Genomic DNA, 13,546 nt, shown 5'->3' with positions numbered 1-13,546 from the left:
ACGGCTCTAAGGCATCCCTTTGAAGTCATAGAATTGTTCTAAATTTGGATTGTGGTCATGACTGCAGATCTCTGTAAATTTACTACAAAAAATAGTAATAATAATTGTACACTGCCAAAAGAAGTTTTTTGGGTTTTTTTGTTTGTTTTTGGAGACAGGCTCTCGCTCTGTCGCCCAGGCTGGAGTGCAGTGGCGCAATCTTGACTCACTGCAACCTCCACCTCCCGGGTTCAAGCGATCCTCCCACCTCAGCCTCCCGAGTAGCGGGGAATATAGGCACGCACCACCATGCCTGGCTAATTTTTGTATTTTTTTGGTAGAGATGGGGTTTCAACATGTTGGCCAGGTTGGTCTCAAATTCCTGACCTTAAGTGATCTGCCTGCTTTGGCCTCCCAAAGTGCTGGGATTATAGGTGGGAGCCACTGCACCTGGCCCAAAGGTGGTTTTTTTGAAAAAGCTTCCTACAACTCCCTATCTCACTCACAGTCCAAGCCAAAGTCCTGACAATTGCCAGGTGGGATGGCTCATGCCTGTAATCCCAGCACTTTGGGAGGCCAAGGCGGGCGGATCACGAGGTCTGAAGATTGAGACCATCCTGACTAACACGGCGAAACCCTGTCTCTACTAAAAATACAAAAATTAGTCAGGCGTGGTGGCGCCTGTAGTCCCAGCTACTCTGGTGGGCGCCTGTAGTCCCAGCTACTCGGGAGGCTGAGGCAGGAGAATGGCATGAACCTGGGAGGCAGAGGTTGCAGTGAGCCGAGATCGTGCCACTGCACTCCAGCCTGGGAGACAGAGTGAGACTCCGTCTCAAAAAAAAAAAAAAAAGTCCTGGCAATTGCCTACAGGGCCCCACAGGAATTCCTGTGAGCCTTTCGCCTCAAACCTCCTGTCTCAGTCTGCTCCAGCCATACCGGTCTTTTTGTTGTTTGTTCTCTGAAGTTCTTTTAAAATTATTTTTAATTTTTGTGGGTACATAGTAGGTATATACATTTATGGGTTACATGAGATATTTTGATACAAGCATGCAATGCGTTAGAATCACATCAGGGTAAATGGGGTGTCCATCACCTCAAACATTTATCCTTTGTGTTACAAACAATCCATTTATACTATTGTAGTTATTTTAGGTGTATGGTTACATTATTTTTGACGATAGTCATCCTATTGTGCTAGCAAATACTAGGCCTTATTCATTCACTCTTACTACTTTTTTGTACCCATTAACCATCCCCACTTCTCCTCCAACTCCCTGCAACACTTTCCAGCCTCTGGTAACCGTCCTTCTACTGTCTCCATGAGTTCATTTGTTTTCCTGTTTAGCTCCCACAGGTAAGTGAGAACGTGCAATGTTTGGTTTCTATGCCTGGCTTACTTCCCTTAATGTAATGACTTCCAGTTCCATCCATGTTGTTGCAAATGACAGGGTTACGGGTGTCCTATAGAGAGGATGCTGAGCCATTAACTGCCTATCTTTGCAGTGATTCAAACTTCACCCTGGATTTTTATCCATCACTGTATGTTGTTCCCCAGTGACTCTGTCTCATTTCCTGGCCTGGCCAGTTTGGCCCATTTCCACGCAGGCAGCTCCTCTCCCTTGCCGCCAAGCTTGGCCACAGGGAACCATCTTATGAGCCCTCAATGTCCATTTGCTCAGCATTCAGTCCTCTACTGTGACCCAGGATACAACCTCATCTCTGAATCTGCAGCCAGATGTAAAGATACAATCTCTACCCTCAGAGAGGTGGACGGACTGTTGAACATTATTTCTCCGGCAGTCTAATCTCAATATCGTTACTCTCAATCAGTACTTTTTAGAAGAATATATAATCATAAGTCATGACAAATGTTTCATAAATGTTCAATGAAAGAACTGGATACACTTTATAGACAATATAATCACAATTTTATTTTTAAAAAGTATATATTAATCCCATACGTAACAAAATATGAATGTTTCTCTAAGTAAGATGATGTATGATTTCAATTAACTCATTTTTTCTGTATGTTCTATGTTTTAGAAATTAAATCCTGTTCTTTTCTAATCAGAAAGAAATTAATGTTATTTTATAAAAAGAAGCTTTAAGCCGGGCACAGTGGCTCACGCCTGTAATCCCAGCACTTTGGGAGGCCGAGGTGGGTGGATCACCTGAGGTCAGGCGTTTGAGACCAGTTTGGCCAAAATGGTGAAACCTCGTCTCTACTAAAAATACAAAAATTAGCCGGCCGTGGTGGTGCATGCCTGTAATCCCAGTTACTCAGGAGGCTGAGGCAGGAGAATTACTTGAACTCAGGAGGTGGAGGTTGCAGTGAGCCAAGATTGCACCACTGCACCCCAGCCTGGGCAAGAGAGCAAGACTCTGTCAAAAAAAAAAAAAAAAAAAAGCAGCAGCAGCTTTATCAGTAAATGAGTATCATCATAAAAGTGCCTATGTTATGTCAAGAAACAACTGTGTGCAAGAGTGAAGGAAAATGAATGAAGGACATTTGGGATAATAACCCAAGTGTTTTAGTTTGTGACTAACAGTTGACAAGTGTGAAAGATGTCAAAATAATATATGCCAGACTAGATTGTTGATTTAGGCCTGGGAGAAAAAAGAGTCAAACACATTCCAGGAATTATTTGCAAACACAACATCCAGAAAAGGAATAATTGCCAAGAAAAGTTGAAAGGGACATGATGAGTTCAAATTAAGACATTCAGATATTCAGTGAGTGTGGTTCAACCAAAAAGAGCTTTTCTAATAGGCAGATGGAAAACGGTCTTAATAGTAAATGTAATCAATTGATCAAATCCTGGAGAGTAAATGAGAGAGTAACTTATAAAGGGGTGTATTTGAAGTCATGCATTTAAACAAGCCAACAAAAGTATGGAAGTTAAGTATGGAAAGAGAAGAGTGGGGTCGCATGCCGTGGCTCACGCCTGTAATCCCAGCACTTTGGGAGGCCGAGGCAGGCAGATCATTTGAGGTCAGGAGTTTGAGACCGACCTGGCCAACGTGGTGAAACCCCGTCTCTACTAAAAATACAAAAATTAGCCAGACGTGGTGGTGCATGCCTGTAGTCCCAGCTACTCAGGAGGCTGAGGCAGGAGAACCGCTTGAACCCTGGAGGTGAAGGCTACAGTGAGTGGAGATCGCGCCACTACACTGTCTCAAAGAAAAAGAAAAGAAAGAGAAGAGCAAAGCGCTAGGACTAAAACCCACAGATGTTAAAATTTAGTGAAATGAATGTTAGTCATCTCCATCAGTATTTAATAACAGTTGGGCAGCAGATAGCCAAAGGCTGCAAACTCTGACAGTAATAACGATGCTAATAATATCAACAGCCTTTTCTTGATTCATTCAACAAATATTTATTAAGCACCTATCACCAGGTAAGCAAAGTAAATTATGTGGAGTTTAGAAGAAAATTAATGCTATGAAGGAAAATAAAGCCTGGAAGGAGGATGAGGAACGCCTGAGAGGGGGATGGGGCACTTACAAATTTAAACAAAGTGGCCAGGAAAGGCCCAACTGTGGAAGTGACATTTGGGCAAAGACTGGAACGAGCTAAGGGGTGAACCCTGAGTCCACCTGGGTGAAGAGCCTCCCTAACGGGGGAAACCACAAGTGTAGAGGCCCTGACATTGTATTGGAGGACTGGCAGGGACACCAGTGTGGCTGGAGCAGGGTGAGTGGAGATCTTTCTCCCCTAGGAGATGAGGCCAGGGTGATTAGTGATGGGTGAGGGGGCTCCTGCCTTCTAGGTACTGAGCTGCTCATTTTGCATAAATCATCTTATTTTACCCCATCCCCCTCTCAGGCGTTCCTCATCATCCTTCCAGGTTTTATTTTTCTTCATATCATTAATTATCTTCTAAATTCCACATAATTTACTTTGCTTACAACACCCCTATGAGTTAGATGCCATGTAACAGGCATGGAAACTGAACCTCAGAAAGAGTAAGTGACATTCTCAAGGCCGTACAGCTGCTCAAGACAGAGCTGGGATTCAAATTCCAATCTATAGGCAATGAGTTCAGAGCCCTCCTGGGCCATACCCAGCACCCCACACTGAGTTTTGTTTCTAGCCCTTCAAGCGAACTCAGCAAGGGCTGCCAGGCAGGGTCCCCTCTTACTCAACAATGGCCCATTCTTCTACAGGGTCACCCCTGGTCCTCTAGAACCCCAGAACTCAGAACTTTGCTGCTGAGGCTGCTGTGGCCTCTGTGTGCCCAGGAAGGGACTTCATTTCTGCCTGTGGATTCTTTAGAATGCCCAGTCGTCTGCGGGTCCTGCCCTGATCACAAGGAGAAGCCAGGAGCCTCCTCTTCAGGCTACAACCTCCCTTCTTAAGGGCCACAGAGTTTGTGGCCCCACCCCCAGCACAGCCCCAGCTTGGCCCCAGGAACCCTGGGAGTGGCCTTGGCTTCCTGCAGGTATGAGCTTCAGTGAAAATGGGAAATCTGACTGATGGGCCCTGCCTTGGGAGGCTTTTCTCTACCAGGAGTCACCAGTTTAAGTTTTAAGTGTCAGTTTTGGTGTATAGATGGCTACACATTAGGATCAACTTGAGGATTTTAAAAAATAATAATAATGCCCAGACTCACCCAACCCCAGATCAATTAAATTAGAACCTACTGGGTTTGGGTTTGAACATCAGTATTTTTTATTAAACTCTCCAAGAGATTCTCAGCATAGTCATGGTTGAGAACCACTGAAATGAACCAATGGGGTTTGCTGTAAGAGTTAAATTAGGCCATTCATTCATTCATTCATTCATTCAACAAACATTCATTGAGTTCCAAATCTGGTACAGGCACTGTTCTGGAGGGGAGAAAACAGCTGTGAACAATGGTATTTACATTAAAAAGTTCAAAATGACAACAACAACAAAGTACACTCATAAATAATAATACAAAATATGATGCAAACAATGGTGATATGGCAGAGAGCGCTGAAAGCTGAGATGGGGGGAGACAGAGCGGCCCAGGAAGACCCTTCTGATGAGCGTGGATTCGAGCCAGGACCCAGAGAACCAGAAAAGGCTGACGATGTGAGGGAAGGGTGCCCCAGACAGAGGCAAAGGCCCCGGGTAGGGTGTGCTTGGGAAAGGGAAGAGGCCAGTGTGGCTCCCCAGAGTGCGGGAGGAGAGAGAGAGAGGAGGGCGATAAGGTCAGATGGGTCCAGAGCCAGTGGGGCCTGGTAGACCACAGAGAACAGTTTGGCTGGTGTGCGGTTTTGCGAATGGATTGTAAAAAAAAAAAGAGGCAGAAGCTTTTTTTGCACACCATGTAAAAGTGAGCACCTTTTGATAGGCAGAGTGGTGTGATGGAATTCCTGTGTCGAAAGGAAATCTCTGCTGGGCATGGTGGCTCACGCCTGCAATCTCAGCACTTTGGAAGGCCCAGGCAGGTGGATCACCTGAGGTCAGGAGTTTGAGACCAGCCTGGCCAACATGGTGAAATCCCGTTTCTACTAAAAATACAAAAATTAGCCGGGCATGGTGGCGGGTGCCTGTAATCCCAGCTACTAGGGAGGCTGAAGCAGGAGAATCGCTTAAACCCAGGAGGCGGAGGTTGCAGTGAGCCAAGATCATGTGATTGCACTCCAGCCTGGGCAACAAGAGCAAAACTCCGTCTCAAACAATAAAAATAAAAATAAAGGAAATGTCTGATTGTTGCGTGGGGAATGGGTTGAGGTGAAGCACAAAGAGTAGAAGCAGAGGCAGGATCAGTAAGGAGGTTACCACACCCTCTTGGCGGGAAACCACGGTGGCTGGGACATGGGGTCTCTCCACGGCATACAGGGAGAATGCACACAGGGAGAATGTGGAGGGAATGCACACAGTTGACACTCAGCACAATATGGCTGGTGACCAGCCCCTCAATTTTGGCTATTCTCATTAATAAAAGTTTCCCATGACAGCCACTCTCCTCTGAGTAGGGGGTAGGGAGCTGATGTTGGAGCTGAGCTTGGACTTTGTGAGGCTGGGGGACACAGCGGAGCCACAGTGGTGTCAGGCTAGAAAGGCAGGTGCCGGCAGAACCAAGGGCCAAGGCTGAGAGAATAAAGGGGCAGGTCAGGGCAGGCTGCAGGCAGGATGGCTGAGAGCACAGTCCCAGGGCTGGACAGGGTGGATGCTACAGTCTCAGGGGAGCCCTGGGATGCTGCAGAGCTGAGCCAGGTATTGTGGGAGAGATTGGGAGAAAAAACAGGAGCAGGGCAGAGAGAGACTATTTCTCCCACACTCCCAGAAATGCAAATACAGTAGTTCACTTCTTTGCTTCCCTTAGTCAAATGTCAACTTCTAAATGAAGCTTTCCCACGGTCACCCTATTTTAAAATATCAGCCAGGCACAGTGGCTCATGCCTGTCATCCCAGCACTTTGGGAGGCCGAGGTGGGCGGATCACCTGAGGTCAGGAGTTCCAGACCAGCCTGGCCAACATGGCGAAACCCTGTCTCTACTAAAAATACAAAAATTAGCCGGGCATGGTGGCACGCACCTATAATCCCAGCTACTCCAGAGGCTGAGGCAGGAGAGTCCTTTGAACCAGGGAGACGCAGGTTGCAGAGAGCCGAGATCGCGCCACTGCATTGCCGCCTGGGCGACAGAGCGAGACCCTGTCTCAAAAGAAAAGAAAAGAAAAGAAAAGAAAAGATCAACACTCCTCCCTGACTCCAACACTTTTGAATCTTCTCTTATCCACCTTTTCTCCTTTGCATTACCATCATCTGACACACCATTGATTGCATCTATTTATCTCACTGCATTTCCCACTACTAAGATGTAAGGAATATTGTTTGTATCCCTAGCACCTAGAATGGTACTTAACATGTTTTAAGACTTCAAAAATATTTGATGAATGAATGAGTGAGCAAGTGAGTAAAGAGGAGCTGTGGCTGGCTCCGTGGAGCCAAAGGGAAGCCTGGTGGCCAGAGTCTGACCGACCGTGGAGGGCTCTGCTCACCAGCCAGTGGGGCTTGATCTCCGTCCTGTTGGACATGAATCACTGGAAACATTTGAGGCTTATGATCCAGCCTGCCCAGGTTAGCAGGAAACCTGACACCTCCCACTGCCCCTTCCTTGATCAGGAACTCAGGGCGAACACTCTGCCAAAGGCCTGGGAGGCGAGGACATGAGAGGGAGCCCACTGTAGCTCCTCCCACCTGGCTTTTGCTCAGAGGCTCAGCCCTCCACGGTGGCTGAGCTGGGCCCATGGTTCAGCTCTGTACCCTGAAGGTGTCCAGCTGACTCAGGGTCACTGGCCCAGTGTCCTCTGTCCTCCAGCAAGTGCCATCCACACCCCTCAGAGAGGGTCTCACAATCTTGAATTTCAAGGTTTCTTCTCTGAAGGCCCCTTGAGGCTTTTGCAGATCTGGCCCCCTCCTGCCAGGCAAGGGATTCTGGGCACCGAGGAGGTTTGGAAGGTTTGAAGGGACTGTCAGGCCTAGGACGGTTCTGGGTGACCCTCCCTACCTTACGTTTATGTCACAAAGGAGGGGTTATTCAAGTGATTTTCTGTAGAATAAAAACTAACTCTCTAGTATTTGATGTCTCCAGCCGGGCAAAGAATTCTTAGGCAGCCGTTTCTCTCACAAGTAAGTGAATCAAAGAACAAATAAACAAGGAAGTAAATTATTTCTAAGAACAAGGGTTCTACCTAATAGTCATCATGCTGTACCAGACTTAGTCCGGGCTGATAGGTGGCATGACACCTGGTGAATTCTGGGACCTTGAGATCATCAAGGACTCAAGGCTGGGCTGACAGTAATGAGCCCTTTGGCTGAGACACAGATTTAAATGGTCTGTATCATTTAGCCGTCCAGAAAACCAGGTTATCCACTTGCCCTTCTTCCTTTTCTCCACTTGCCCTTTGTTGGTTTCATTTGACCACGTGCTTCTCAAGCTACAAACTGAATGATAGATTTACCTGGGAGAGGCTCAGGAGACAAAACAAGCAATGACAATTCATGGATTTCATTTGAGTCCTGATTTAAACAGACTTAAAATTTATGAGGCCATCAGGGTAATTCGCACACTGTCTAGATATTTGATGATATGATGACATTATTGTGCATTTCATTAAGTATGATCATAGTATTGTGGTTATTGTGTTGTTTTGAAAAATCCTTACCTTTTAAATATTTATAATAAAATATTTATGGGTGAAATGACATGATTCCCAGAATGGATTCAAAATAATCCAAGGCAGAGAGTCAAGAATATAAATAAAATAACATTGATCATGACAATAAGTGAAGTTGAGTGATGGGTACCTTGGGGGTACCTTGTACCATCTCTCTATTTTTGTACATATTCAAAATTTCCCAAATAGAAGTTGAAATAAAACAAAAGAATCATCTGGGGAGCTTTTGAAACGTGTAGGTATCCAGACCCCATCCTGAGCAATTCTGAATTAATTGGTCTGGAGTGAGATTGAGTGTCAGTATTCTCCTAAAAGCTCCCCAGAGGATTTTCATGTGTATCCAGGGTTAAAAAGAGCTAATCAAGCTGCAAAAAAAAAAAAAAAAAGTATTATCTGATTCCATTTATATTTAAAAATATACATTCAGGCTGGGTGCAGTGGATAATGCCTGTAATCCCAGCACTTTAGGAGGCTGAGGCAGGCGGATCACTTGAGGTCAGGAGTTCGAGACCAGCCTGGCCAACATGGTGGAACCCCATCTCTACTAAAAACACAAAAATTAGCCAGGTGTGGTGGTGGGCATCTGTAATCTCAACTACTTGGGAGGCTGAGGTGGGAGGATCACTAGGGTGAGCCTCTGGAACCCAGGATGCAGAGGTCGCAGTGAGGTGAGACCGTGCCACTGCACCCCAGCCTGGGCGACAAGAGCAAAACTCCGTCTCAAAAAATAGATAGATAGATAGATAGATAGATAGATAGATAGATGATAGATAGATAGAGATAGAGATATATTCAAAGGTATGTTTGCATAGGTATTTTCAATATCTATAAGGATTCATTCCATACTTCTAAGAGTCACTTTCTCAGCAGTGAGAGAATGGGAGAGATTTTTACTTCCTTCTTGACATTTGTATTGTATTGCTTGAAACTTTTACAAGTGTGTATTATAGTTATGACTTTTTAAATATTTACACTTGATAAAATTTGTTCAAAAATTAAACAGGGTACACTGCAGGTAGTGAGCTTCCCTTCACAGGGGCATTCAAGCAGGAGCTGGAGGAGGGTGAAGTGGGGGCATTGTAGGCAGGGGGATTCCTGGGGGGCTGTGATGGGGGATTGAACCAGTTACCTCTGAGATCCAGAGGCTCACCCTAGGACTCTGAAATGGGACCTTATCTTTGCACAAGTCTCACCTCGTGGCTGGGAAGTCAGTGGGCTTGAGTGGTCTGCGTTTGCTTCAGCATCCAGCTGCTCCCAGTGGGTTCTTGCTGCTTTAAGCTTTCCCCATACAGTCACTACTGGGCCTGAGGTCGACCTAATACTTTGCTTCTTCTCCAGGGCTGCTGCCAAGCTGCAGGCATTGCTGGGAGGCAATGCTCAGGCAACATTCACCCTACATGGACCAGCTGGACAAGGAAGTGGGGGTGATGATGTGGGGCTCCACCACCTGTGTTGATAAGGTCTCTGTTCCTTCTCCGGCCCCTGCAGGACAGCCATGGACCTACTCTGGATGCCCCTGCTGCTGGTGGCCGCTTGTGTCTCTGCTGTCCACAGCTCACCAGAGGTTAACGCCGGTGTTTCCAGCATCCACATAACCAAGCCTGTGCACATCCTGGAGGAACGCAATCTCCTAGTGCTAACGCCCACTGGCCTGACCCAGATGCTGAACCAGACCCGCTTCCTCATGGTGCTTTTCCGTGAGTGCCCCCATCCTGGGTGATGGATGATAGATGGGATGAGGCCTGCCTCCTTGTGTGTGGGGACCAGAAGAGTTTTATATATTGCTAAACACATAAGAACACATATTATTTAAAACAGACATTTAATATATATAGACAGCATCATCTCCAATCTCCAGATGAGAATACTCCAGGGAAGTTAAGCAAGTTGCAATATATTATGCCATCCCTGTAGTCTTGGATTTGTATGTGGCTCCTCTGTCCCACTGAAGAGGAGCCAGGCTTTAACTCGAGGTTTCTGTATTATTCCGAGCCTCAGTCTTTCTCCTCTGTAAAATGGGTGTGAACCTAATGACACACTGGATTATAGTGAAGATTAAATGAGATGTGATAAGTTCCTGGAACACAACTAGAGAGAAATAAATGATGGCAGCCTGGGGCAAGCTCTGGAGACAGTTTTTAGACCGTCACTTTTTTGTTTGTTTTGAGACAGGGCCTTGCTCTCTCTCCCAGGCTGGAGTGCAGTGGCATAATCCCAGCTCACTGCAACCTCCACCTCCTGTGTTCACGCGATTCTCATGCCTCATACATCTGAGTAGATGGGATCGCAGGTACCCGCCACCACACCCAGCTAACTTTTGTAATTTTTGTATTTTTAGTAGAGACAGGGTTTCACCACGTAGGCCAGGCTGGTCGCGAACTCCTGACCTCAAATGATCTGCCCACCTCAGCCTCCTAAACTGCTGGGATTACAGGCGTGAGCCACTGTGCCCGGCCGAGACCATCACTCTTGCTGTCAGATTTGCATGGCCACTTTTGTTCTTTGGACATTTTGCATCAGCAGACATTTTGGGGGACAGAGCAGGCTGCTTCTTCCTGAGGCATTGGGACCAAGCCATGCCCTGGGACAGAATGTAAGGGATTTTCATAACAACTTCCCCATAGTGAGCATTCATGGTGTGTCTGGCACTGTCCTAAGCGCTTCATTAAATGTGACATCATTTGATCCTCACAACCCCGTGTGATGGGTACTAGTCATCTCCCTATTTGATAGTTGAGGAAACAGAAACTCAGAAAGGATCAGCAATTTGCCCAAGGTCACACAGCACAAGTGGCGACCACAGACCCCATGTTGTCCCATGTTCTGTATGGCAGGATTTGGAGAATTAGACCGCAGGTGTGAACACTGGATTTGGAATCCTGTGTTCAGAGCCACTCCTGGAAAATTGCTGGCTCCGTGTCAGTCCCTAAGGCCTGCTTCCAGGACGTGCCTGACCAGCACCACGTTCCCAGAGGCTAGGCAGAGCCTAAGGTTCCAGGGAAGAGCAGGGCAGGGGAGGCAGGGTGCCTTTCCCTTCTTGGTTTTCACCTCCTTCCCAAGCTGCCCTTCCACCCACACTCCCCTATGCTCCTCCTCGCGGCTGTTGTTCTGAGACAGCCCTTTCTCCCTTCTCTGTGTGCTGCCCTCTGACCAGAACCATTTACAGACTCCCTTTTATTTCTAGTCCAACCAGTGCAATGTAGTGTGATGAGGTCAGCTTCAGGGGTTCACAGTCCTACGTTCAAAGGCTGAGTTCTGCCACCTACTGGACTGGTGGCCTTGGGCTGGTGATCTTGAGCATTCTGAACTTCTGTTTACTTGACTGTAAAATGGGGAATTTAATAACATTTATAGGCCGGGCATGGTAGCTCATGCCTGTAACCCCGGCACTTTGGGAGGCCGAGGTGGGAAGCTCTCTTGAGCTCAAGTGTTCAAGAACCAGCCTGAGCAACATGGCAGAACCCCATCTTTACCAAAAAGAAAAATACAAAAGTTGGCTAGGAATGGTAGCACACACCTGTAATCCCAGCTACTTGGGAGGCTGAGGTGGGAGAATCGCTTGAGCCCAGGAGGTCAAGACTGCAGCGACCCGTGATCATGCCACTGCACTCCAGCCTGGCTGACAGAGCGAGAACCTGTCTCAAAATAAATAAATAAATAAATAAATATGTACATACATAAAATTTATAACTCCTAGGGTTATTGTGGGGATTAAGTGAAATAATGTGCTTAGCACAGTGACTGATGCGTAATAAGAACTTAAGAAGATATTGGCTTCCACTATCATCATCCTCGCCAGTTTTCTCACCTGTACAACAAGGTTAATCATTCCTCCCTTGCAGGTTGTTGTGGTGATGAAAGTGGGCTCAGATATGCAGTCCCCTGTCACAGGGGGCACTCCACAGGCAGAAGCTATCACCATTGGGTTCTTATTCACCCCACATTTATGCAGCTCAATGCCAGGCAATGGGTGGGCTCTATGAGTGTCTTGGTTTCTGCTCTCAAGGACTTTACAGTTTAAGCCAGGAATGTCACAAGGCATGAGAAACCCTTTAAAACAAAGTGTGATAAAGTCATGCAATTAAAATAGTCTAAACTGTATACTTTGGGTGCTCTGAAGTGGAGAAGTAATGGTTTGAACTTGTCCTCAGAAGTGGTTCTTCCAACTGCAGCAGCTGAGTGACGTTCTCTGGCTTGGTTCCTGCTCCCTCATGTCTTTGAGTGCACGAGGGATTCTCAGGCCAATGCAAATGCATCTGGAAGCTTGAAGTTTGCCTTGAAGTGAGAGACATCATCTGTTGGGCTTCCACGTAATGCCCAGTGATAGATAATCAAAGCCAAAGAGTTAGTAGAAGTCGTTGAAATTTATGGTTGTTGATATCAATATTTAATCAAAGACCTCATGCCAAGCATTAGTAAGTTCTAAAGAATCTCTCTTAACCTGAATCACTCATGCATCTTGGTTCTTATGCAACATCAAGGTTTGGTGTAACATATATTGGGATCCAGGCAAGACTGAGTGTAAAGCCGAGTTCTTCCATAAACTGGATATGTGGCCTTGGGTGAGTTTCTTGGTGTCTCACTTTCACCTGTAAAGCGAGAATATTGAAAGTGGTATAGTCATTATAGGGATTAACTGAGAGGTTATTACCTGACATGTGGAAGTTGCTCAATAAACATGAGTTCCCATTCTCCCTTACCCTGTGGCACTGAGGCAAATGCAGTTCATCAACCCTGTGTCAGTGAAGACAGAGTTCAACTACAAGTAATTAAGAATCTGCTAATGGTGATGTCTTTGTCTGTTTGTGTTGCTACAAAGGAATACCTGAGGCTGGGTAATTTATAAACAATAAAGCTTTATTTGGTTCACAACTCTGCTGGTTGGAAGTTGGGCATCTGATGAAAGGTTCAAGCTGCTTCTACTCATGGTGAAAGGTGAAGGGGGAGCTGGTGTGTGCAGCAATCATGTGTGAGAGGGGAACAAGAGAGAGGAGCAGCGGCTGCCAGGCTCTTTTCAACAACCAGCTCTTGCAGAAACTAATAGAGTGAGAACTCACTCGTTACCTTGGTGACAGCATCAAAACATTCATGAGGGATCCACCTCTATGACCCAAACACCTCCTATTAGGCCCCACTCTAACACTGGGGAACAAATTTCAACATGACATTTAAAGAAAGTCGAACTAACCAAACTATAGCAGGTGGCTTACTCCAAGAGTTGATCTCACACACTGTGTGAGGTGGGACAGGAAGTCAATGCCTGACATAGCAGCTCCACAGTGTCAGGGACAAGGCTTCTTCTATTTTCTGACTCCCTCATCCTTGACACATTAAAACTGATGGTCACAAGATGGCTGCTGTGCTTCTTGCATTGCACTGCACATTCCAGCTAGAAATAAAAAGGGATGGGCA

At 46.2% G+C, this 13,546-nt stretch overlaps 1 protein-coding gene across 1 annotated transcript in view; it reads left to right on the top strand.

Moving 5' to 3' along the window:
- Positions 1-4,253: 4,253 nt before the first annotated feature.
- Positions 4,254-13,546, top strand: part of PDILT (protein disulfide isomerase like, testis expressed) — a 45,634-nt gene continuing 36,341 nt past the window's right edge. Inside the window, 2 exon segments of the mRNA NM_001280427.1 lie at positions 4,254-4,421; positions 9,623-9,831. Of these exon segments, the coding sequence (NP_001267356.1) occupies positions 9,630-9,831 (202 nt within the window). The 5' untranslated portion in view covers positions 4,254-4,421; positions 9,623-9,629.

The sequence above is a fragment of the Pan troglodytes genome, chromosome 18 (genome assembly GCF_028858775.2).
Source record: "Pan troglodytes isolate AG18354 chromosome 18, NHGRI_mPanTro3-v2.0_pri, whole genome shotgun sequence".
Lineage (NCBI taxonomy): Eukaryota > Metazoa > Chordata > Mammalia > Primates > Hominidae > Pan > Pan troglodytes.
Note: the sequence above shows the minus strand (reverse complement) of the source record. Positions and strands in the feature narration are given on the sequence as shown.